Source organism: Callorhinus ursinus, unplaced genomic scaffold (assembly GCF_003265705.2).
Source record: "Callorhinus ursinus isolate GAN/ISIS: 27379988/994484 unplaced genomic scaffold, GSC_fseal_2.0 scaffold19, whole genome shotgun sequence".
Taxonomy (NCBI): domain Eukaryota; kingdom Metazoa; phylum Chordata; class Mammalia; order Carnivora; family Otariidae; genus Callorhinus; species Callorhinus ursinus.
Window position 1 is genome coordinate 8494395 of NW_027397081.1, and position 26602 is coordinate 8520996.

Below are 26602 nucleotides of genomic sequence, written 5' to 3' on the forward strand. Positions count from 1 at the left end.
ACACTCTGGCAAAGAAAAGTCTGAGTAAATCTTTATTAAAATGTTTCCATCTTAGCAGGAAAACCCAGGAAGAAATCTAGAGAGACTATTACAACCAAGACCTTTTACCTCAAGATAAGGAGAAAAAAAAGACTGTATAAATCTTAGCAAATACTTAAAGTACTTTATTTCTATGCTAGTTTTTGCCAATTTAAACCCCCTTATGGAGATTGCTTCTGCATAGTCGCAAACCCTCAAATAATAAGCTGAAAAATCTTGCATAGTGTTTTCTCTAGGAAACCAAACAGGCCTGAGACTTCCGCTCCTTTGTCTACTCACCGCCACGACCAACAAAGATGTAAATTTGGTATCAAAAATTTTAACCTTTAAAATCTAAATATTAAGTCTGAATAAAAACAATTCAAGGTATTCGTATTGGGATTTTAGGCAGATGCTAAGAAATGTGGGTCAAAATAATCCCGCAGCAGAAAAAAAATCCAATAAAAGGCAACTTTCTAGAGTTTTTACTTAAGATGGGAAAGAAAATGTGTCCACGAAGCTGTCATTTCTGAGAAAAGTTTATTCCTTGGCCATGGATTCTGCCAACTAATGTGTCTGCCTGACGCTGACAGTGGTATCAGCGGACAGACGTGCCAGTTCTGAAAGCACACGGCCGCGACAGCGGCTCTGCATCCCCAGCAACAAGTGTGCCCAAGCACCTGCAAATCTGAAGTTTCCCCAGCAAAACAATAAAAATCGAAATGAAACCTAGCGGTTCTTCCAGCTGAGGCTCTAGAAGCCCCCAGGAAGGACAGTGTTTAGGAAGGAGGCCTTGGCTCTACATAACAGTGGCTTACGGAGGTTTTTAAGACACGCAAGAAGCACGTGAGGCAGCACTCAGCGAGGACACCATCACCCCTGGGCTTCGGTGGGTCTTGGTCCCTTACCCAGCAAGCACCCCCGAGGGTCTGCCCACGGGAGGGGGCAGTGAGGCATATTAATCCTCCCGATTACAAGAGCCCAGCTTTCCTTGCAAGTATTCTCAAGGAGAGCAGCAAAACCACCCATTAAACCAATATTTTTCTTAAGTTTATTCTCCTTCTTAATAACCCAGTAATCTGGAGCTAAATGGGTCCTCAGCCCCTCCTTCTCTCAACCCAACCTTTCTTCCAACCCAACCTCACCCACTCCCTCATATACCCATACCTCGTTCCCCTCCCTCCTCTGTCCCCTGACCCAGCCCCTACCCACTCTGATGTTCCCTTTTCTCCCGGGACTACCCCCTCCCCCCCACCGCCTCACTGAGCCCCAGGCCTTGAGACTCCGCTGCCTGAGACTAAATCTGGCCAGCACTGAGAACAGCAAACAAAGGAGCAACTGTGGATACTGATAGCTCAAGGAGTCTGGCATTGGGTCTGCCCTTGGAGGTGTGGCAGGACACGGCATCCATCACTAAATGACAGAGGGTGGGGCAGGGCATCCAGGCCCGAAGCCGGCTCAGCCACACTGCTACTCCGGTGAATGCTCGAGGCAGAAATCAAAGCCCCGGGGTCCTAGGCTTGCAACGCTGGCTTCAATATCATCACTAAGATCCCTACAATTCATTTTTCAAAAGGAAGAGAAATGGAAAAAGAAATGAGAAAGGATAGAAGGGAGGGAGGGAGGGAGGCAGGAAGGGAAAAGGAAGGAGGGAGGGAAGGAAGGAGGAGGGAAAGTCTATCATTCTAGTTTGGGGTGCAAAGTGTAGTCGTAACATGGCTACTCCAAACAGATGTGAATCCTGTTCCCTGTTTTAAATCCTGTTTTAAATCCCAGTTTCAGGGAACAGGATTCTCAGGCGGGAGCGCACCCTAAAAGCCTTCCACAGAGAGCGTGTGGTTGAGTGCGTAGGCGTCACCATCCTCTTCTTCCAAAAGCAGCTTGTCGATGGTCAGGGAATTCATGGCTCTCCTGGGGTCTTCCATGTCCTGGAGGACGGGCTCGGGGATGGAGATGGGCAGCTGGACAAACTGGGGCCCGGGCAGGGCTGGGGCCGGAGGCTGGTACTGCAGGGTGGAGGTGGGCAGTGTGGACAGGGGCTGAGGCCACGGGAAGTAGGTGAGGGGCGCCTGGTGCTCCGGGCCCTCCAGCTGGGGCCCCACTGTGGGCGCAGCCGCACTTCTCGTCTGTGATGGGGAGGACACAGGACCAAGGGTTAGCAGCCCTGGGGGACCCACCTGTCCTTGCCCGTCCTTGTCCGTGGGGGAATCTCTCCATCCCCCTCTCCTGCTGTCTCCCTCAGGGGCTCTGTCTCCACCTGCTCAGAGTCTCCCCCAAGGGAGAAGCCACACAGACTTCAGCTGGGCCCCTGACTTTACCCCTCACTAGCTACATGTCCTTGCTCATGGTACCTCCCCAAGCATCCGTTTTCTCTCCTACAGAGAGAATTACAAACAGGACTGATGCCGTAGGGCCGAGCCTATTAGAGATGCTCTTTCCAGATTTTATTGAATATACATTCCATCCCAATTTCAGGTATATTAAAATGTGGGTGGGGGGAAATGTACATCTTAAAAATCAGTGAAAATACAGCATGCTAAACAAGCCTGTCCCGCGGTGTAGTGGCTGTATCCCCAGGCTGGCCACTGTCATGGCTAGACACGAAGACAGCCCTGGCTCCATACAGCAGCTCTAACATCCTGGGGTCCACCTGGGCCAACATAGCTCCACTCACCTCCCTCCTGCTCCGGGCCAGACCTGGACACTGGGAAGCACCGCTCTATTAGTAAACAGGGCTTTCCTTAGGGCTTCCAGCACCTTCCATGTCCTCATCCTCCGCCTCTGAGCTGGGCCCCCCATGGCTCTCCCAGGGCCATTTTTTCAGGTGCCCTGCACACAATGCCTCTCCTCTGTGCAGCAACCACACTACAGACCTGAGGTCAAGCCTGCACGAGAGGCAGGGCCTGGATCCCTACTATCTTCTACAGCTGAGGAAGCAGGTGCAGGAGGAGGAAGGACTCTGCATGAAATGATATGAGTGAGACCCAGACCTCCCCCTACTGCCCCTACTTCCCCCAACCTATTCCTGTCCGGTTGCCACTGTGTTTTGAGAGTAAACCGTTAGAGTCATTTCAGGACGAGCTTATTTCACTTTCCTGGGAATCTTGTGACAATGCCGATTTTGGTCCAGGAGGCCTGGGGGAGGGCCTGGGACTTTGCATGTCCACTCAGATCCTTGGTGATGCCAGTGTGGCTGGTCCAGGGACCGTAGTTTGAGGGGCAAGGCTCTAGGGTGTTTTCCTATAGAATGCTAGAGCTGGAAAGGGTCTCCGAGGCCTTCCAGCCTCCCAACAAAGCCTTACTATTTCCAGTACCTCAAAAATGCACATGGAAATCCTCCTTTTTTGAGTCATAAACCCATGCAGGTCACCTGCAATGGCAGGTTTCTTGGCTCAGAGATGGAATTCCATCAACCCAGTGCTACAAAATGTCTTATCTCCTGCTCATCAGGAGCGCCGGCTGGTAGCTCAAACTAGCTTTGATGAGTTCATTTACAAAGCGGCAAAACAAATTATTTCTTAATAAATAGAGTTTGTTTGATACACAGAGCCTTTCAAAGTAGGAGGTGGGGCTAATGAAAGATAATGAAAGAAATCCTTGGGATTGGAATGACTGGGAACAGTTATATCTGCCACCTCCCATCCCCACCCAAGGCCCCCGATATGGAAATGAGTTGCTTGGGAAAGGTGTTGAATTCACTCCTTCCTATCCACCCTCATGTAGGCCCCACAGCCCGTTCGCTGGGTAGCCTGGGGGGTGGGGCATGGGGTAGGAGGGCTTCTGGGGGCCCTTGCCTGGATGGTGATGAAAAGGCAGGTGCATCAGGATGACGCTGAGTCCTTGAGAGAAATGGTTGGGAGGCAGGGAACCAAAGCAATCCAACATCAATGTGGGCTCTGCAGCTACTCATGAGGCCCCAGCTCCCCTTCCCACAGTTTTCCCTGAACTGAAGCTGGATACGGCTCTACCCATAGGCCTCTTCTCCTCTGAACACTTGGGGGATTCCCATTCCTTTGCTCAAACAGGTACCACTCACATAAAACTATTTTTCTTGCTTTCGTCATTGCTTTCCCACCTGGCACTTGGAGGCAGCCATTGGCGAATGTTGCTGACCAACTTTAACCCATCATAATAACATTTATGGAGTGTTTTCTGCATGCCAAGGGTGATGCTAAGTCCTCCACATGTATCATCCCAATTGATCCTGACATCAGCCCTCTTGTTAGTATTCCCAGTTCACAGATGAGGACACCAGGGCTCAGAGAAATTAAGTCACTCAGGCCGGGGTCTTCTAGCTCCTAAGTGAAGGGACAATGAATTGAACCCGGGCAATCTGATGCTAGAGGCAGCACTCAAAACATTACCCTGCAGGTGGGTCTGACTTCATCGACAATAGTTTTCTGTGGGGCACCTGGGTGGCTCAGTCAGTTGAGTGTCTGACGCTTGGTTTCAGCTCAGGTCATGATCTCAGGGTCGTGAGATCGAGCCCCACATTGGGCTCCGTGCTCAGTGGGGAGTCTGCTTGAGGACTCTCTCTCTCCCTCTCCCCTTCCCCCACTCACATGCTTGCACGCTCTCTCTCTCTCTAAAAATAAATAAGTACATCTTTAAAAAAAAGAAAGGTAGTTTTCTGAAAAGTTGTGTCACCTGTTGCTTAGCCTTAAGATCATCTGGAAAGTCCCATTGTTAAGTGAACAATCACCCCCCAAGGTATCTGAATAGAAAGAAGACACTGACTCCGGTACAAGACCCCACATAGACCTCACCTGATAGCCCACTCACTGAAAACTTAAACTTCCAACCAAGACTTGCCTCTTTGGGGGCAGCAGGGGAGATTTAGGGCAGAGAGGCTGGAGAACATCCCAACCCTGAGGAGCCTGAGGTATGAGGAGGGAGGCCCTAAGCCTTCTTTGTGGAAGCTATTTTAGGTCCCTGGGAATAAGAGCAGGCCCAGGCCTCCCTGCAGGACAGGGTGGGCTTGACGACTCCATTATCCTGCAAGTCAGTAGCAGGAATGATCAGGGGTCAGGAAGTCAGCCCGCATTCCAAAGGGAGCCCTTGGCGTGGGTTGGTGCAGCCATGTGTTTGCGTGACATACCGTGACGTTAGTGATGAGCGGCTGGGAGGCGTAGGTCAGCACAGAGGAGGGCCCCACCACCGTGTAGCTCGGGCACATGGGCTGCACGTACATGTCCGCTGAGTAGGGGCAGCTGACGGCTTCGTGGGACACATACTCTGTGTAGGGTGTCCACGGGGCCAGGGGTTGGAGGGTGGCCGGGGCAGGCTGGGAGAGCCAGCCGGCACACAGGGCCCCCTCCTCCGTCACCGTGGAAGCAGAGACCTCCATGTCAAGGCAGGAAGGACCTGTGGGAAGAAGGAAAGTGCTGCAGGTGTCACCCCGATGGGGGACCTGAGGGGTGTCCCCAGGACTGTGGGAGCTCTTACCCACTGCGGTGTAGGTCGCCAGGGGCTGATGGGGCAGCACCACCTAGAGGGAGAGGGGAGACCAGGTCAGCTATCTCCAACAGGCCCTCTGCAAAGAACTTGCCCCGAGGGCCCCAGGGCAGGCGAGTAGAGGGGAGGGTCTTCCTTATGAGAGCAAAATACCCACCCCATGTCCCAACCCTCACCACCCATACTATGGGGGGATTCGCGTTTCCATTTCGCAAGAACCTTGCGCACTTCGGGAACCCGCAGGGTCCTCTTCCGGTGGGGAGCCCCCAGCTCACGCCGGGACGGTGGGGGTCATCTGCTCCCTCGGGCCGAGCCAGCCAGCCCGTCCGTCCCCCTCATCCTACCTCGGGCGTCACTGACGTTGCCGCCGGGGTCCGTTCTTCAGCAGCCACGCCATGGCGATGTGCCGCCTTCATGGCCTCGGAGAGCATCCCATAGAGCAAGAAAGCGCTCCCACCCGGCCCCGTGGGACACCCTGCCGCACGCACACGCGCACGCATACACGCACACTGGCCGCGGTGGCCCCCTCACCGCCGTAGGTGTGACAGCCGCCCCGCTGCCGGCGTGGCCACGTTTCCTCCGGAGCAGTTCCTTCACGGGCTCCTTCACGCGGACCCCCTGGTACGGCCGGGGTGGGGCCGGGGCTTGTTCTGGAGCTGTGGCTGTGAAAAGCAATGTCACTGGTGCTCATCTCCCTCCCGGCCAAGCCCCCACCCCAGGGTGCCCGCTCACCTCAGCTGTGCCTGCACATGGGACTTCCTGGACAGTTTCCCCCAGTATCGCCCCTCCTCCTGCCCCAAACCTTCTATGGCTCCCTTCCATCCCATCGATTAAGGCCGGCAAACTTCATGGACAATGGAAAGTCCTGGGCTGGGTCAGCTCATCCCCATTTCCAACCACTTTGCACACTAAGTGCTACCTACACCCCAGCTCTGGCTGGGCATAAACCCCGACTTCTCTTCATGTTCCTTGCATGTTTTATGTCCTCCTCTTTACTTGAGATTTCCCATGGTCAGGATCCCTGCTCACAGGTCTCAGCCTCCTGACTTGTCCTGGCTCCAGACTTAGCACAACCCTCCTGGCCGCCCACGGCTGCCCACAGAAGTGGCTTCCTCCTCCAGCCTGGTAGGCAGAGGGGTGTAGGTAGTGCTCAGCATAGGGGGCGGTAGAGGCCGGCATAAGAGCAAACACTCTGAGTCTGGATGGCACAGGCCTCGACATCTGCCCCTGCCAGGTTCTAGCTGTGTGATCCATGATCCTGCGCAAGTTACTAACCCTCTCTGTGCAATTTCTTATCAAAAGAATGTCACATAAGGAGTCGCTGGCCTAGTAAATGAGAAGCACAGTGGGTGCTTAGTATAAAATCAGGTACAGAGTAAGCATTTAATAAAATTGCAATCTGCTATATAATAATTAGTAATCCTTTGGTAGGATTGTAAATTTCTTATGCCCCTAACTAGATCATGAACTTGTCAAGGTGAGATATTATACCTCCTTCTCTAGACTTTCCCAGGTAGCATGTCCACAGCAAGCTCAGTAAGGTCTTTGCTGATTAATTGGTTGGATGATAATTTGAAACGTGCTGCCCTTTAGAATGTACCCAGACCTTTAGAATGGGCTGCAGTGAATGATTCCCAGGTTCTCTGTGGCCCCCAGGAGAGAAGGTTCCCTGTGCCTTTTGTCATCAAAGCTGGGAAACCAAAGCACTGAGCTGGAACAGGGTACTTCCTGACCAGGGAGAGCAAGCCAGCAGCAGTCATGGCTGGGCAGTGACAGTCTGCCCACCCAGACGGCCCACAGCCTAGGCCCCTGGGTCTTTGGAGGGCAGGCCGGGGTCAGCCAAGAAGAGTGAGTACCACTGGCCCTGGGGACTCACACAGGGAGTCCATTATCATCCACCAAAAAGGGCCCCAGGGACCGGGCTCTGAATCAAAAGCCTGAAAGCCTGGGTATCTATTAAACCCGGAACCATAGTGCTACCCTGGCTGAACTTTGCTCAGTAAACACCCAGCTGATCAGAACCCATGCCTGACCCAGCACCAGACCTCCAGCCATGCCCAAGGCACACGCACAGCCTGGCCTGGAAGCCTAGCAGGCAGAGTGAGGCAGTGGGAAGGGGGGAAGGGAGCGTACAGAACCCTAGGGACACATGATGCAGAGAACCCCAGACTCAAATGCATCCAAGGGGGCTTCCTAACCTGGCCAAGTAGCAGAACCGACCAGGAAGAGATGCACAACGCAGACACCCAGACTTTCAGAGAGTTCTGATTCTGGGGGGTTGATGTGGGCCTAGGAATCTGTATTTTTAAAGTCTTTCAGCTTCTGAAGCTCTGCTGGGGTTAGAACCACTGATAATTCATCCCTGATCTAACATAAGAATCTCCCTCTAACGTCCTAATAGGTTTATTATCTTCTTTTTAATTACCCCCGTCATAACAAGGGATCTCTATTGATATTCATTCATTCTTTCAAATATCCCGGGGCACTAAGAACACATTACTGAACAACACAGCTGTGGGCCCTGCCCCCATGCATCTTGCATCTAGCGGGAGAGACAGCAATGCAACAGTTAAAACATGTGAAATTGAGGCCAAAACCCGAGTGTGGAGCAGAGAGAGATCCAGCCCGGTGCCGGTGGCCGGGGACTGCCTGTGAGCAGGTATTCCTATAAGCAGCATTAACAGTGGACTTGAGAGCCAAAAATACCCGTATTCAAATCGGGGCTGTTGCTTACTGGTAGAAAGGTCTCAGATGATTTTTTTAACACCCTGGACCTCACTGATTCATGTCTTCCACAGTGGTTGTGAGGATTCGCTGCAGTAACACCCGGGATGCTCCCAAAGCCACGTCCACCTACGTGGTCTTTGCCTTCCCGTCCCCCACCCACTTCCGCCTTCCTCTGGGGAGCTACAGCGCCGGGAGGCTCTTCCTCCGACTTGACGGGCCACATGGTAACAAGCACCATTTTCCCTTGCATTTGCCTTCTGATGAAACTCGCCATTCATAATCCATCTACGGCCTTCTCATCTACACAGTGAGGATCCTAAAGGTACACGCCGGGGAGGGTACATGCTTAACGCAGAGACTGCACTGAGCAAGCATTAAATAAATGCGAGCTAATATTATCATTCCCGTTAGTAGCCATATCCCTTTCCAGCCTCTGCAGACGGATACCAGGTCCCCTGTAGAGTCTGAACGAACATCCCATCCTTCCAGCTATTTCTTAATCCCCCTTGTAACCCTCCTTCTGGGTGCCTCACCCCTGCACAGATTCCATGTGCCACTTCCCCTCCTGATCACTGATGCCCAGCATTGGCCCCAGAGCACAGGTGGGGCCCGAAGGGGCAGACAACAAGGCCACCTGCCCTCCCACACTCTGCTCACTCATCCTCAGTCATCCACAGCCACATCGGCTTTGTTCACACCCGTATCACTCAAGCTATGTGTGTCTGCAATTGGGTTTCCAGCTATTCTGTGGCACAGAGTACAGCCTGAGGCATTATGCCCTGGGGAGAAACTCAGGGGACAGGGTTATTTGGGGGTCTGAGCACTGTGGTCACACCCGTCATTCAGCCGGGGGACAAGAAAGACTCATTCTCACAGGTAGGCATCTCAAGCCGCTCAAAGGCAGGTACGAGGCTAACCCCCTCTGTTTGCATGTGCACTTCTGCGGAAGGGCCCACAGGACTCCCGAGCCCACTCCCTCCCAGGAAGTGGACACATCGAACACTTGGCTGCAAAGGGGCCAGCTGGGCATTTCCAGGATCTTGTCAAGTGGTGGCTTCCTGCCTCCTGTTGTTTTCGAATCAATGAACAAAGCAGGCTTGGGGGAGGTGCTGTGAGCAGAGGGTATCAGCTTCTGAAGTCTGGACTTCCTTCAAACCCACAGTGTCAACAGGTGTGCCCAGCACAGCGACCATAAGGAGAGCAGTTTCTAAGTCCCCACCTCTTCCTCTTGCAGTCACAAAACTCCCCCAGCTCTCAAGGATCTCCTGTATACCCAGCTATGAGTCCAAACCAGCTGCCAGGGAATCCTGCAACTGACTACAAGTGTGCAGGCATGAGCGGGGGTGCTTCCCACAGTGTCTTGGCAAAGGGGCCATGACCCATCGGAATCAGAAGCCTCGGGACAATTCCCAAAGGAGCCCGATGGCCAAGTGTGTGTGCAAAGCCAAAACTTGCAGTCGGTGCCTTTCACCCTGACCTTTGGGAAGCAACAATAAATGTTTCTAATTCTACAGTAAACACTGTACTCCTTACTGCCGCCAGCATGAGAAACGAGCCCGCAGATACAAATTTGGGACAAGAAAAGAACTTGGTCTGACATCATGATTGCTTTGCTTTGGGGCTTCTGGATCCCCAAAATGAGCTAGCTTTAAGACAACTAAACTAGAATATTTAAAAGAAAAATTTTAAGAGTCTTAAAATAATTTCTTAAAATAATAATAAGAGACAAAGAAAATAAAACAGAAGGTCAAAATGATAATACATAAGCAGAGAGGATGAAAGTGCAGTGTCCCAGAGTAGAGTTGACAAGAGATTTTAACAGCCCCCCTCATCAAATTGCAGCTCCAGGTAGCATGTCCTCAAAGCCTGAAGCTTCCTCACCATGGATCCCGTGGTTTGAAGGCCCATTAAGTCTCTTGGGAGCATCCAAGTGTCTGCCACTGGGAAGAGTCTTCTCACCTAAACATGAGCCTCACTAGGAATCTCCTTTTGCAGGGTGAGAAGTTCAGCCCCGTTACCTTCCCACCCCTGGAAGTCAGTCACCAGTGGAGTTGGGGGGGGGGGACACAAAAAACTCATTTACAGAAAAACCTATAAATTTGGCCCCAGTGAGGGCTTCCCTTTTCCAAAATGAGCGACGAAAAAATCTGAAAGTATAAAAAGTCAGCAGAAGACATTTCGGTTCCCCCTGCCACACACCCAGACATGCTCCACATCACAAAAATAAGAGTCCTACAGCTGTTGTTCTTCTGGAGAGCACAGACCATGACAGATCAAGCCAACTGGTCACTTCAGGCGTGCTCCGGCTGCTTGGGCGTGTTTGCACCGAGCTGAGGGAACGTATGGATTCTACTGATTTAAATAAACATGGCCCTCCAGTTCCTTGAAGAAGGTATAATAAATATCACCAAGCACATACGCAAAATTGTCAGCACTTGTTTATTTAATGACCCCATGCAAACCACATTCACACCACCGTGTGGAAGCTACTTGGCTAAGGAGGTAGGTCCCTCCTAATGGCTCCTCAAGGAGCCAACATCCAAGCATTTATCACATTTAACTTCTCCAGGCAGCTTTCAGAGAGCCTCTTCAGATGGGTGTTACCTAGAACAGCCTCCAAGATCCTCTTGAAAGAAGAGTCTTCTCCCAGCCACTGTCCTGTTGCAGATTTCCCATGAGCCGCCAGGGCCCAGCAGTAAATTGAACACCAGTTAGGATTGCTGCTCTAAAGGCTAGTTGGGATTCAGGGTACGTCTCCAGTTCTCTCATCAGGGAACCAGGAAGAGGCACCCATCCCACCCATCTTGACAATCTAGCTCACTGAAAGTGCTTTCTGTTTATAACTGACTGGTTGAGCTCGAGCCTGTAGCCACACAAGGCCATTTTGAAAGACAAAACCTTCCTAGCCCAGAAGGATACAAGACACACTATTGATCCCTCCAAGTAACCACAGTAAATATTATTCTCTTTTGCTGCTGAAACTTCAGTATTATTTAAAAAAAAAAAAATCCATTCTAAGGAGAAAAACAAATAATTTTCTCTTTACTTGTAGCAAAACCAAAAACAAATAATTGAACAATAGGAATGCAAGCCTAGGGCTAACAAACTTGTCCTAGCTTCTAACTGAAAACAAAGTCATAAAATTTCCTGACACTTTTCACTTTATTTTTTTTAATTTAATTTAATTTTATTATGTTATGTTAGTCACCATACAGTACATCAATAGTTTTTGATGTGGTGATCCATGATTCATTGTTTTCGTATGACACCCAGTGCTCCATGCACTACGTGCCCTCCTTAACACCCATCAGCGGGCTAACCCGTCCCCCCACCCCCCTCCCCTCTAGAACCCCCAGTTTGTTTCTCAGAGTCCATCGTCTCCCATGGTTCGTCTCCCTCCGATTTCCCCCTCTTCCTTTTTCCCTTCCTTCTCCTAATGTCCTCCCTGCTATTCCTCATGTTCCACAGATAAGTGAAACCATATGATAATTGACTTTCTCTGCTTGACTTTAATGTAAAGAAGTTTGTGTTCTCGGCCCAAGGTAGTTGAGGGCACCTGGGAAAGTTTAGCTCAGGTCGGCTAAAGGATTATCCACATCCTTAATTGAAACACTAATGTGAATGTTCGTCTTCTGTTGAAGATCTGAGTCAAAGTTTTCAAATTTGTTCTTTCCATTCATGGACAATGGCTGATTTTTTTCCAAACAGGAAGAAAGAACTTGGGCTTTGGCCAAAGATTGGACTTGACACGCTAGAGAAAGACTCTCCCGCCCAATTTACACTAGATTGCAGTTTACTTTTTTTTTTTTTTAATAGAGGCCAACAAAGAGATTTCCTGTGCATGTAAATGCGGGCTTTCCATTCACTAATGTTTGAACTGAAAGGGCTCTGCAGCCAGCAAGTATCACCGCGTCACTCATATATTCTAGCAATCTGGATAACACCCAGGGCAGAGTGGAAAAAGACAGATTGACAAAAGAATGCCTTTAAATGTGTTCAGAAGAATGGGGCCTGGGTGACTCAGTCAGTTAAGTGTCTGACTCTTGGTTTTAGCTCAGGTCATGATCTCATGGGTCCTGAGATCAAGCCCCTGGACATCTCTGTGCTCAGCGGGAAGTCTGCTTGAAGATTCTCTCCCTCTGCCCCTCCCCCCACTTGTGTGCACATAACTGCGCTCTCTCTCTCTCTCTCTCTCTCTCTCTCAAATAAATAAATCTTAAAAAAAAAATAAAGGTGTTCAGAAGATATGAGAAAGTGGAACCTCAACTGAATTACAATCGGATGTTGCTTGTAAGGCTGCTCGGGCAGCCGAAAGGGAGTAAGCCGTGGCGTCTTGGTATGTAGAGTGGGATGTCTCCATTGGGAGACCTCCAAGATGGCAGGTGATCCCAGACTCTCTGGTCTGATCACAGAAGGGAAGGGAAAAGTAGTGACACTTCCCTTCTTTGTCCCCATTCTGAGACGTATATTCCTATCAGCCCCACAGAGCTCGGTGATCAAACATCATTTGATCAATCATCATTTGATTAAAACCATCAAGTCATCTACCATGATCCCAAAGGGTCACTGGGAAAGGATAGAGAAGAGCCACAGCCCTGGGGGGGCCAGAAGGACCTAGAGGGAACAACCTGAGAAAGAAGAGCCAGGGAGGATCCTAAAGTACATCTGGGGTGGCCACAGAGACTTGTTCAATCTTAGAACCACAGAGCCCCAGAGCAAAGGGGTCCAGGAGCCAAGTGATCCCTGTTTAAGGGAAGCCCCAGCCTGTCTGGCATGGACACCCAGGGTGATGACACACTCCTCTCAGATTGTTAGGCTTAAGCAGAGAGCCAGTTTACTCGTAGCCCACTCTCATCCACCAAGTTCCTGCCTGAGGTGTTCCCACTTCACAGCCTCAGGATTACCTGTATTATCCCAAAAGTTCTGGATGTCCCCTCCATGACTTTGAGTGAGGTCAGCCAAAAGGCCACTAGTGCCAGAACCTTCAGATGGTCTTCATGGGCACTGCTGCCGAGACAACCTGCCCCCGGGGGCTCTCAGTGCGTTCCACACCATGTGTCCGTCCTCCCTCCAGACCTCCTGCAGAGCAAGCAGAGTGCTCAAGGCTCTCGGATTCCTCTCTCTACTCCCAGAGACAGTGTCAGTGTTCTGCCTCTTCTTCGTGAAGACTCAGGCATGGTGAATACATGCATGCATGACAAATGTCCCTGTGTTTCCTAGTCATGACCTTAACCCCCAGGAACTCAGAAATCACCACGCTCACCTTTGCACAATTTCTGTGACTCACACAGCCCTGAGGGCTCACCGCAACTTCTGAAATAGGCAGGGGAGGTCTTCACCCTCCTTTCCACTGATGAGGAACACGATGCCCAGAGAGGTTAAGTGGCTTGCCCAAGTCCACACTTGTAAACAGATGTGTCATCAGTTAAAGCCAAGACCTCTGATTCCAAGCTCAGTCCATTTCTGCCTCACCGCCTGCCTGCCCCCTGCCTGGGCAAGTCCACTTATTTCTCTGGGTAACCCCAGAGGTCAGTCACCAAATGTCCCTTGCCCCATTCTGACCCTCATTCCTCATGTCAGAGTCTGGGCTTGGACCACCCTGATCCAGTCTCCCTTGACGGCCAGTTTCCCCAAGAAATAGAATTTCCCATCCGAGAGAGGAAAAAGAAGTCCATGAGAAGGTCACCAGCAGTCTGCTCACATGAGTGACGAGAACTGAGAGACCTGAACAATTCCCCGCAAAGTTTTATTTTTGGTATTTTCGACTGAAATGACAGTGGATAGGTCCACCTGAGAAACCAGCTGCATCTGCCTGTCTCTTACAGAAACTGGGGTCACCAGAGCAGAAAGGGCTCCCATCTGAGATACAGTGAGTCCCAGATCAGGGGACAAGACTAGGAGAGCCCTGACAGAGCATGCCCTGAACAAATACATGCTGAGCAGAGTAAACCAGGTCCCTGCCATCAGGGAGCTCACCATCTCATCAAATGGGGTAGACGTTAATTAAATAAATGCATCAGTAGACCTAGAATCACAAACTGTGACAGAGCTGCATCTGCCTCATGGCTGAAGTGTCCTGGCTGGTTGGGCTTGTTTCCACCTCCACTTGATTCAGTAGGACTTCCATGAGCAGCAAGCAGGGGTCCCCAGTCTGTAGGGGCTACATAAAGAGGAGAGGGCAAGAAGCTTTGTTGTCCTGCCTCTGATGCAGGGAGTCTGGTCTGGGGTGAGGCTCAGCCCACACCATGAATGTAAGTCTTGCCCAACACATACAAAGTAGTCCCGGATGTTCAGGATTCATCCCCAGCCTAGGGACCCTAGATGAAATCCAAAGATGTTTCACCAGCTGGTCCTATCCTATCTTGGCCGATTAGCCCACTAGGAACTAGGAACTCCAATTCCAAGATGGAAATCGGCTGGCTCCAGAGGTTCTATACTGTCTCATGTCTAACTTCCTGAGATTCATATTTGTAGGAGCTTTTGAGTCAGGCTACAACTGCTCTCGGTGAAGTAAGAACCCACCTCCATCTAAGGGTGGACTTATTTTAACTGGGAAGGGAAGAAGCGTCTAATGGAACCCTAAAATCCTTGGCATTGAAAAGTGGTAAGATGTTGTTTGGGACTCAAGAGGATCTAGTTTGGAAAGCCTACTACATAGCTTATCACTATGTGACCCTTGGCAAATCACTTAACATATATGTGCCTCAGTTTCCCTATTTGCTAAATGAGAGTAATGATATCTATCTCATGGGATTATCATGAGGATTATATGAAATTAACACAGTTAAGCACCTAGTACATAACAGGTGTTCAACAAACTGCTGTTTCTCCTGTGATCTTAGCCTATCACTCATCAGAGAAGTAGCTAGCCCTGGTGTTGTGATCCTAACTTGCCCTTGTCCTGCTACATCCTGATACTGAATGTCTCTATCCTCAACACACCCAGAGCCTTCTGCTGCCAGCAAGGCCTGTCTCAACCTGCCTTCTTTGTGGTCTTAGAAGTCATCCCTCAGGTACCTGGGCAGGTGTCCCCAAGCAGTAGGACAGCCATGTTTGGGAGAGAGGGGGCCCATGATGCTGCAGAGAGACTAGTCAAAGACCTCACTTGCAAACAGAACAAGCTTGGACAGAAGACTTTAAAATCCTAGCACTGACCTCTTATAAAGATATCACGAGCTGAGCAGAAGGACTTCTTTCTTCAGAAGCCAGCAGAGGAGTAGGTTTGTGGCAGATTTAAATTTTTAAAGGACAACTCCAGGAAGGAGCACCTTGGAGATTTTTGAGAGACAGACAGAGTAAGATGACATGCGTTTGTCCCTGACCTCAGATGTAGCCCCTCAAGGAACTTTTATGCATCTCCCAAAGGACAGGGACAGAGCCATAACTGAGGCCATAGTCATGGTACTTCTCCAAAGGCCTAGAAACCGAAGAGCCCGTTTCCCATATGGGATGGAAACATGGCAATATACACGGGAAAGCTCTTTGACGGTCAGGGAGGGAAGTTTTATTGTCTATTAGAGCAAGGCAGAATTCTAGCAGACATATTGGGCATTGCCTTTGCTTTATCGAGAGCAGCCGGGGTCAGAATGGGGAAAGAGAGGAACTACACTAAGAGCACAAGACCATATTGGGGGTGAGCCGACCCAAGGTGCCCACGCAAATTCTATAGCAAGTTAGCACCAGAGTGAGGAGACTGAGCAGAGTCAGAATATCTTTTCTTATTAGATTAGGACTCAGAGCCTGAATCTTAGTTTGATAAAGAACAGGAAAAACCTATGGTTAGGCAGCTGGAGGAGAAAAAGTGCAATTGTTTGTTCCTTGATTTAAGCAATATCTAGTTTGGGATTTTCCATACCAAAGAGATTCTTGTTAAAGGAATCCACTTTTCCTGAGACCAATTCCTTGGAGGAAGGACCCTTCAGACCCAGCGCCAGCTATACATTTGGGGTCAGATCTAAGTGCTCCAGCCCCAAGGCTTGTGGTGACCTGGGACCTAGACTATGTGAGTGAAGTCAGCCCTCATAACTGATTCATGATGTGAGATATAAATGCCAATCAAGATGAGCTTTTTTTGCCAAGTCTCTGGTGTACTAACCAATGGTCTCAGGATGTGGGGGCATTTCCTTGTGAAGGACCCTGAAGAATTTGTTAGAATAGCAAGCCTGGGAAAGGAGTCACCAGGTCAATCTTAGAAGAACATACCTCCTTCTTTGTTCACAAGATACCGACATAGACTGAAAACATGACCTTCACAGCTTCAAAGCTTCATGGAGCCCAATACGACATGCTTCACAGTGACTCACTTTGCTCTAGGAGTGTGGTCTTTACCCCAGAAGCGTTTAAAACTAAGGACCTGTGACCAGGTATCAGGGATCTGGCTGAAGGAGTAGAGGATTGGTCCAGGTCACAGTTGTCAAGCTATAATCTAGAAACCCTGGAATACAGTGGAGGCAACTGTAGTTGCCAATAAAGGGAAGGAAGCAGGGGAGTCTGGGTGTGAATGAGCAATCAGAGCTTCAATATCCCCCCAGAACTGCTCCAGTTTTATTTTTTTATTTTTTTTTGTGATGAGTTATATTTTTTTTTAATTTTTTTTATTGTTACGTTAATCCCCATTTTTTTTTATTTTTTTATTGTTATGTTAATCCCCATCATTTTTATTTTTTCATTGGAGTTCTACAGTAGGTTTGGTTGGAAGAAAGACATTTGTGTCAAAAAAAATGTTGTAAACGCCAGCCTAGACGTGCCTGGATTTTCTTCCCAATGGTCATATGTTATGTCCTAATATGCCTCTTCATCTCCTAAGATCTAAGCAAGAAGTCTAATTATCATTTATTCTTGAGGATCTATATCCAATGCTATATGCTTCAGGATACCTTCCCTGATTCCATCTTCCCCTCCCTCCTGCTGAAGATAATGTATGTCACTGCTTGATTTCTCTACTAAGAATAATTCCATTATTGGGTGGATGCACTCATGCATGGGACAACAAAGGGATGATTGATTTTCCTCCTTTCTTTCCTGAATCAGTGTTGCCTTCATCCAGCATTAAATCTTCCTCCTGCTTTCAACTCTCTTTCCTCTTTTTTTTTTTTCCTCTCTTTTCTATCTCCCCAGCATTTTGCAGTCCTGGGAAGTGATAACAATCTCTGTACACTTCCTATCTTCCAGTTAAATTTATGAGTCTTTCTAAAGGGTTAAAAAGTAATTCAGCTTTTCTTAAGTGTGGTCAAGTCCTTTTTGGTCCCAACACCTGGTCTGAGAATGACTCTGGTTTATAATTCTTTGGCTGCCTGCTCTTTCCAGAAAGTGACACTAATGAAACCATTAAAACCAAGAAAGGCAGCACATTGCTGTTTCAGTTTTCAGTATCATTTGTGCTATTTCTTCAAAATTCAAGGGTCAGTCTCCTAACAGCTAGATTATAAACACTTCAGTCCAATCTTGTGAATTAAAAGAAAACAAACACAGTTTTTCAGTCACTATGAGCCTGCTGCCTTATGAGGCGTGGTAGAAAATGGTGGCCCAAGTTCCAAGTTTGGCCACAGAATGGCCATCTTAGCCATCAGCCTTAGCCCTGATTACTAACCCCACCACAAATTACAAGACTGGAAATGTGCGCCCTGCTGTTTCACAAGAAATGCAGAACTCAGAGGCCACACAAATCACCATCTATAATTAGCCGCATAAGTTTTATTCTCAGAGGTAGAGCGAGAGACAGCGGGAAAATAAGAATAGTAACTAATATTTATTATTGAGCGTTGACTTAATGCGAAGCACAGTAGTAAACACCTACCACAGCCCCATGAAGCAAAGAAGTCAGAACTGTGGTCCCGTTATATACTTTAGGAAGTGGCAGCAGAGTGAGGCAGAAGGGCTTGTCGGGACTGGGCAACCAGTGAGGCATAAATCTGGGATTCAAACTCAGATCTGCCTGCCCCAGAGGCGAAGCTTTAAGCCGCTAATGGCATAGAAAGAACAGAGACATTGCTCTCTAATTCCAAATAAACCCCTACTCTCTGTATGTTGCTTTCCACACCACACCACACATGTGCACACACATGCACACACGCATGAAGGAGTAGCCTGACTCTTCCAAAGTCTGGACAGTTCAAAATGAAGGAAAAGCCAGGGAGGCAGAAGCCTTGGGTCCCACCTCAGGCGGCCCCACAGGGCTCTTTATTCGTGCTGCCCAGATAACAGATGGGCTGAGTTTTGGGGGGAAGATTCTAGGTCGCTCTCTCCCCTTTGAGCCCTCCCATTGCAGCTGAAAAATCTGCAGAGCCCGTGGAGGAGGTATAGACGCAAAGACCTTATTCCTTGCAGTAAGTAAGATGAAACACGCATCAAACTGAGTCTGTGAAGTAGGCACAGGAATCCGCCAGCTGGCCACTTCATTTTTGCCATTGAGTTTCCACTGCTTTACCTGACGTGGAAGGCCTGTGCCTTCACCCAGAGCACCCTCCCACGCCCTGGGGGTGAGCCAAGGCCCTCGGCGGAGACACGGGACAGCTTTGTAAGACAATATTCAGGCTGACTTACTAACCTAATCTTCAAGCTTCAGTCTTCCCATCTATGAAATGCAGCTAAAACACAGAACCTACCTCCTGGAGTTTCTATGAGGATTAAATGAGAGAATCCATCAAAAGTGTGGCAAAGACTGGCAGCTGCCGCACCCCCATCAGCCCTCTCCTTTCTTACTCACAAGCCCCATGTTGGGGGGGGGGGGGGGGCAAATGGGCCGCTTAAAAAACAACCAAATCCCCCCTTGCAAATCAGAGCGGCCATTAGATTTCAGCAGTAGCGGTGAGGGCAGCAGGGAGGCATGATCTTGTTGCCTTTCTTTTCTCTTCTTCTTCCTTGTCCAAAACACAGATGTGGTGGCTGGAGCTAAAGTGGCAGCTATGAGACAATTTGGAGGACAGAAGCCACATGCCAAGGACAGCCGACCAGAAAGACAGAAGTAGCGGGAGCCGTTGCTGGCCCTGCAGGCTCTGTGGACAGTCCTGCTCGGCTTACTGCGGACTTTGGTGTGAGAGAATGTACATCACCGTCTTACTTAAATCCATCTTGTTTCAGGTCTCTTCACTAGCAACCGAATGCAATTAAACTGATGGAACAGATCTGTTGGTACACTGCAGGGAGCCAAGTAAGTACCCATGCCCCAGAGCTGGGACGTGGATGCGTTGGGCGCACAGGTGAAAACGTCCAAGGGTATATTAGAAGCCCTTCCCTGCAACATCTAGGTCAGTAGTTCTCACCTTGGCTGCACATTTGAATTGCCTGGGAAGATTTGAAGATCTAATGCCCGGGGCACTTTAATGAGAACCTCTGGGTTGGGACCTGGGCATCAGTATTTTTTAAATTTCCCAGAGCATTCCAACCTGTCGCCCAGGTTGAAAAGCACTGCTCTGTGCAGATGGAGGAATGCCTTCTGTTAAACACTTGTGTTTGAAACATGGATTTATTTTGTATGGGCCCTCATGAAAGCTCAGCAATTATAGCTGGAAAAGAACTTGGGTCAAGTTCAATCTCCCTGCCTCTTAGTCACGTAAAGGCAATTTCTTTACATGGTTTTACAGCTGGAACGCTGAAACCCAGAGTGGTTAGGTGGCTTGCCTAAGGCCCCGTACCTAATAACCTGTACATTGGAAAGTAAACTCCATGTTTCCTGCCTGCAAGAACAATGCTTTGTCCATAGCATCACACAACTGGGAGAAGAAGATTCCAGAAAAGGCCTCTCCACCCCCAGCAGGCCCACTCTAATCAAGCAGTTGTTCAACAAAAATGAGAAAACTAGAACTTCAATAAGTATTTCATAACCGTGTAACTTCTGTTGATAATCGATCAGCCAACTTTGGTTTGGTTGGATCAAAGTCAGAAATTGGTGGACATCTTTGTTAGTAGGAAAATAAACTTCTTTAGAAAGAAGTCAGAGGGGGGAAAGAACCTACTACCTTTATTTTGTAATGGGAAGGTTTAAAAGCAAAAATTTACGGAACTTCTAAGTAAATTAAATGTCCAGATTTTTAGCTAATAAGTGTAGACAACCTTGGTTCTTTTTTGTTCCTCACAACAGAATGGATTTGCAGATGTGAACTGGAAGAGAGATTTCCAAACCTCTGACTTGGGAACTTTCTGGGTATGGAGAAAAACAAAGTTGGCATTTTTCTTTAGTAAATACAGGGAGAAGGAAGTGAAGTGTTCACCTTGAAAATTATTGCTCTTTCACCAGCTAATCTGTGTGCTTGGTGATGTTTGTCCCTTATTTCACTTCCTTCTGTGCTTGTGAATTTGTGTCGTCTTTTAGATCCGACTTGTCCTTATCAACAAGAACCACTGAATCAATACATAAACTTGGTGAGAAGTAAAGGTGCTTGTTAAGTGGACAAAGGTTGTAACACACAATAGAAATGTTAGAGGTACTCCACAGACCTAAATTACTTCTTGGTGTAAATTTGCCTGAGTTTCCGCAAGAGATGGGGTTTTAAACAGGATAGGGTTATTACAGGTTTTCCTTATGTTGAAACGAATTTTTGGCTTCCCTACAAAAATTGGCTATTTAGTAGAACCCTGGAGTAAATCCAGAGTTCTACGTTAATGAGAATTTTGAGACCCTAATTTATCTGTCTGGGAACCTCTGCTTCACTGAAGCTGTCTGGAAGCAAAGGTACATACATCCATGTCATAATCGTTTAACAGTAACTATTTCTTGTTGCTATCGGGCCTCACTGCACTCCAGGGCCGTGTCTACGGGACATCAAGATAAGCAGCCAATTCAAAGAAAATCAGTCAGCCTGTTTTCCCTTACACAAATAACAACAATAAAAAGCAGTTGTGTGATTCATTCATTTTCTAACAAATGGTGTTGAGTTTATTGTACATAGTTTCAGAGCTGTTAAGGAAGAAGTCAGTCAAATCAAATTTGGCTTTATGCAAATCATTTAATCAATTGACTGCAAGTTTTATCTCCCACTGGTGTTGGCATTGTGTGACCCCAGGATGCAGTGAAACCTAAGGAAATGAGCATGTCAACTATGACCCAAATCATTTAGCCCAGAGGTCGGCGAGCTTTTTCTATAACGGACCAGGTAATAAATATTTTAGGCTTTGTAGGCCATATATATAGTCTCTATGGCACCTACTCAACACTTCCGTTGTAGCAAAAACAGCCCCAGGCAATATGTGAACAAAGAGATACGGCCACGTTCCAAAAAAATTTTATTTGCAAAAACTGGTGATGGGGCCGATTTGGCACTCAGACCGTGGTCTGCAGACCCCTGATTTAGACCCTTGGAAAACCATTTGAAAGATCCTATCACTCAAGAATATTTTGATCGTGCCTTTTTAACTATTCTGATCAAAGTGTTTGGAAAAGGATAGACAGGAAGGAATTTAGCAGAACCCTAATCCCTCCAGATGGGCACAGGGGAGGTGCCCCAGGAGGGAAGGTGCTCCCTCACCACTTTCCAGAGACTTGATGACACTACCCACATTCCCTACTTTCACTCCGACTAAAACCTCATAAGGCAGGCATTAAAACCCCCATTTTGCAGATTTTTCAGAATCTGCGAAGGTTGAACTATTAAGCTGCAGAGCCAGCTTTCCAACCCAGACCTGTCTCACTCCATCACTCCTGCTGTTTCTACTGCACTGTGACCAGTTGGCCTGAACAAGGAAGGGCCTCTCGTTGGAATGGCTGTGAATTCACATCCACGCGGTGCCTGCAGGACCAAGTCCAGAACCCAGGAGGAGAATGTGCCGGCGGAGTAACTTCCTTATCTAACCGGCCAGTCAAGCAAAGCTCAGAACCGTGCACGGGGCTCGCAGATTTCCACTTCTGTGTGCTAGCAGGTCTGAGCTGATCCGAACCAAAGTCAGTGTTCACATTTGGTCCCCAAACAGGGATCCTGGGCCAGGTAGGGAGGAGACAGCATTTACAAAGTGGATGTTTTCTTAACCCTTTCCAGAACGCGAGAGTACAGTCATTTCAAATCATGGCCCGAGGGTGTTTTCTGAAAAAAGAAAGTGCCTTTTCAGCACTCTTGGTGTCTGATTTCAAACTCTGCCCTTCCATCAGGTGATTCTAAGTGGGCTGATGATGCTGCCCTGTTTTTACTGGTTCCCCACAAGGTATAGACACCTAGGTCCCCTCAGTGCCCCTGGACAAGGGTTTTATTTGGATCCTGGGTTAAGGGGTTGGGTCTAGTTCCCCGGGGCCTTTCCTAATTTCCTTTAAGGTGCCAAAGGACAATTAAAAAGAATTTTGACTGTGTGCATCTGGTCATGTAGAACCATTCACCCCAGTTATTCCACAGACAAGCTTACAATCCTCAGGAGGCTTACAATCCTCCCTAAGGATGGAGTTTCGTTGGACCCGACTGACGTCCAGCGTGTGAGCAGGAAACATGCCTGCAGCATCTCCTCTGAAAAAAAACTGCTCATCTCTTAAGAGGAATTAAGGAAGGAAGAATGTAGTGCGTAACGAAGAGTGGGGAATATGGTAGCTCATGAAGGCAAGAAAGCAACCCATATCTCAGACACTGAAGCAAAACCAAAGCAACAAACACCCTTTTGGCAGCATCTCAGCTTACCAAGGTAAGGGTAGCTCTGAGGAATGGGTATTATGTTTACCCCATTTTACCTATGAGAAACCTAAAGATGTTTAAAAAATTAAAAATAAAAAGGAAAGTGACTTGCTCTGAATAGGTGGGAACCAAGGCAAAAGTTCCTCAAGAGCTCACATAAAACCCACCAATTCAAATCTAAGTGTGAGGGCTTATGGACACTCAGCAGCATCCAGTAAAAGACATGAGTGCCCACCTGCCTTCAGCCACACAGCTCTCCCTGGGGCTGGGTTCTATTCCTCTATCCTTTGGGTAGCCATGCGCACCACACATATTAGCATATCTCTAATTATCTTGGAAGGATTCCATAGCTCTCAAGCCCAAATTAAAGTTCATCTCTTTTTATTAAAAAAAAAAAAATTGCATCTTGCCAGTATCAAACAATGAGACTTCACAATCGGAGAAATTTTGAAATCGCTCCTCCGAATTATATATTAACAAGCTTAATTCCAGAGAATTTACACAAGAAATAAAGGAAACAATGAGTTGGTGATAAAGTGGCTGCAAGTTATGTTTTAATCAGTGGAAGTATATTTTCTGAACCCTAAGGCCTCCAAGAGAATATCTTTTTGTAAAATAAACAAACACTCCCCAATTTATCTTTTTCTGTAAATCTAGATTCTCTTATATTAAGTTTGCTTGAAGCAAGGTGTACATAAATTCATTAAAAGGCATTTTAAAGACCTGGGCACCTTTGAAAAGGCAGAGCAATTTTTCTGGTAATATTTCTTTCTTGAGGAAGTCCAGAACCGAGCCCCCTAGAAAGGTTCAACTCCCATGAGGCAGTTGAGTTGACTTTGTTATTTCAAGAAAGGAATATTGTAGACACTCTCTGTATGATTTCAATTATTAATAACATGAGTCTCTGTTTGATCCCACATAATGGAAAATAAAGTTCACAGTTGTTCCATCCAACCCCAGGGATAAACATGAAGGTTAAAGAGAAACACGCTGCCCCCTTGCACGGGGACACACGGCACACCAGCCTTGCCACAGAGCGCGGAGAAGAATGACAAGAGGCAGGGCAGTGGAGCAAGCGAAGACTTGCCTGACAAAGCCAAGCCACACGGTCCTGGGGCACTCACAGAAACAAATCATGCCTTCAGCAGAAACCTAAGTAACTCAGAGAGAAACAGGCCGGAGGAATGGAACCACAAGCTCAAGAGCAGCTGTTTATGAAAAATAAAGCCAGTCATGTAAAGGACTCCACGGCTTTCCCCTCTCGGCCCCAAACCAATGTCACATTTGGCTTTTCATTGTGTGAATCATGAACTGGCCTTTCCTCGCTATGGTGATTCATGCCGCCCAGCGGAGACACGATGAGCCGTCCCACCTTGGAACACTAGTTCGTTCGCCTCCAGCCTGGAAACTTAGCATCACCTCTGACAGGTTGGTTTCTCCACCGGGCTCCGTCGCCCACCTCGCCCCTGCGCTCCCCTCCTGGCTGGGGACCCAGAGCCCGCTGCCTCCATCACGACCACATCCTCTCCGAGAAGTCCCAGGCCCACTGGTGAGCTCCCGGTGCCTACCTGTGCTGACATGGCTCTGACAGCCACGGTCAAACCACTTACGTTTTTGCCAGAGCATGGCCTGTGACAGGATGTTGCCTTTTCTCTTTGAAGCAGACAGTTTGGCTTCTTGAATGTGAGACCTGGGTGTGCTTTCCTCCAGTGTAGCCACTGCTTGCTCAGAGGATGTTTCCTCAGCTTTTTAAAGGCCCGAGTTCCCGCTGCGCGGGGGCACCGCGTCATCACATCCTCCCACCTCAGGCACGGGTGCACTTTTTCTTCAGCAGGGCTGCCTGTCACCCCACTGTGTGCGCCCTCAGAGGCCCCCCAGCTACAGACCGCTTGACTCACGGAGCCAGCCAGCAGGATCTGAACAACAGCACAGCACAGAAGGCCGTGGTCATCCAGACGCGGCCCCAGAGTGCAGAGTGATGCGTGTGGTGAGGGTGAACACGTCTGTGGACGTGAGCTGTGTGAGCATGCGTGTCAAGTCTTGGACCCCTCCACACCCATGATGAGCCCAAAAGACCCCTGGACAACTCTGGGTTTGCTGTGGTGCCCCTTCGGGCTTCTAAACCACAGGCACGTCAGCAGGACTCAGTCCGCCATGGGCCCTGCTCGACGGGAAATGCAATTCCCAGGGGTCACTGGTTCTCAACACAGGAGGAAACACCTGTAGTCTCTTCAAGCCTCACTAAACAACCTCTTCATTCTTTTAATACTGCTTTTCTGTTTATTCCATTTTGAAACACAATAGCCCCTCCCTTGCCCCTCAGCCACTGCCAAAATGGCGAGGCTTAATCATGCTTAAATATGGGGGACACTGGTTCCAGTGGTCCATATGCCCACGGAGAAAGAGGCCAACTCACTCAGGGAAGAGAGGAGTAGACACCCATGCTCTTCAACAATACAATACGAACAGGCCCTCCTTCCTAGTACCCACCCACCTGCTAGCATGAAGCTTCTCAGAAGAAAAGTAGTGAGGCTCACCACCTCATAGCATATGGGTGTTAGGCCATGGACTCCCTCCCAGTTTGGAAGCTCTCTGCCACTGTGTATCTCCCGCCGGGTGTGCTTAGGCCCCAGTGACCCAGTCATTTGACCCCCTGACCACGGCCCCCCAGCGCAAGGCGCCCTTGCTGCTCTGCCCGCCACGCTGCTTCAGAGCCATCTGACACAGCTCTGTCCACGGGAAACCAAGGCGCGTCCATCCGGCCTGGCTCAGTCATAGGAGGCGTGGGTTCCCAGCGCGCCTGTGCCATTCGCTGGCTGTGTCCTCTTCGCCAAGTCACGTCACGCTGAGTCTCTGCTTCCCTGTTTATAAAACGAAGGAGCGGTGCTCTGAACGCCTCACGGGGTTCTTGGGAGGATATGCGACCTCCCTGGGCCAGCCTCACTTTGTTCTGGGTTTTGTCCTTTCTCCAAGTTCCGTGAAATTCAGAACATTTTCTTATTTATGTTGGGCTCTCCCCCAGGCCTAGCGTAGTGATTTCCACGAGGCGATCGTAATAACAACTACTCACCAGGCACCAAGCTCTGTGCTAGGCCTTCACTACGTTATCCGATCGAGTTGCCACAGCTCTGTGAGGAAGCTCCTGTCCGTACAGTTTGGAGAAACAAATGCGCGGGAACTTCAACGGGGCCCGTGTCACGGGGCTATGAGGTGATAGGCCGGCTGTCAGACCCAAGTTCCTGGTGCTAGAGCCAGTGCTCTAAATAATCACACTGACAGGTATTTGTTCAGTTGAAGTCAGTGAAAGCCAGATGCCAGTCTTATTTAAAACCTAGAACGGAGCAATGGGAGATCTGGGCTAATTCTCTGTCCTCTGGAAAGAAGGGAGGAAGATGACAAAATCTAGAGGTGTGCTCACAAATCAGACCTCACACAGCAGCAGGTAAAAACTGTCAGGAGGTAAGCCCGCCGTCATGCCCAGCTCTAAGCCCCGCGGCCTCTGACAGCCTTAAAGCTCAGGAGCCAGATTCTAGCTCAGGGCTTCCAGTGAAGACTCTGGTTATCAACGACCACATACAAGCAGGTATTTGGGAACCAAGACTTGGTCAAAATATCCAATATTTGTTGGGAAGTCAGTTCCTGTGGCTGAGAATCCAAAGTCAAACTGCACGGCATAGTTCCAAAGGGGAGGAGGCGTCCATGTGTATGCAGTACTTCAAGAAGTCGAAGAAAAGAAAAAATTCTTCTAATGCCTCCAGAGGTATCAAATTTGGGTGTGCTCACATTTTTTTTTAAAGTTTCATATATCGAAATCA

The 26602-nt window shown here is 48.7% G+C and overlaps 1 protein-coding gene across 1 annotated transcript; it reads right to left on the reverse strand.

Moving 5' to 3' along the window:
• Positions 1 to 19: 19 nt before the first annotated feature.
• On the reverse strand, positions 20 to 24853 carry POU2AF1 (POU class 2 homeobox associating factor 1). The gene is made up of 5 exons (XM_025893586.2): positions 24398 to 24853; positions 6004 to 6134; positions 5464 to 5506; positions 5117 to 5382; positions 20 to 2144 (listed from the first exon to the last, which is right to left on the reverse strand). Exons 1-5 carry the CDS (start codon positions 24411 to 24413, stop codon positions 1830 to 1832), a joined length of 771 nt encoding a protein of 256 aa, XP_025749371.1. The 5' UTR covers positions 24414 to 24853; the 3' UTR covers positions 20 to 1829.
• Positions 24854 to 26602: the final 1749 nt, after the last annotated feature.

Coding starts and splice junctions, on each gene's coding strand:
- POU2AF1 (XM_025893586.2), bottom strand. Junction 5,507..6,003: donor CGGCTGTCACACCTACGGCG/GTGAGGGGGCCA, acceptor CTCTCCCTCTAG/GTGGTGCTGCCCCATCAGCC. Junction 5,383..5,463: donor GGCGACCTACACCGCAGTGG/GTAAGAGCTCCC, acceptor TTCTTCCCACAG/GTCCTTCCTGCCTTGACATG.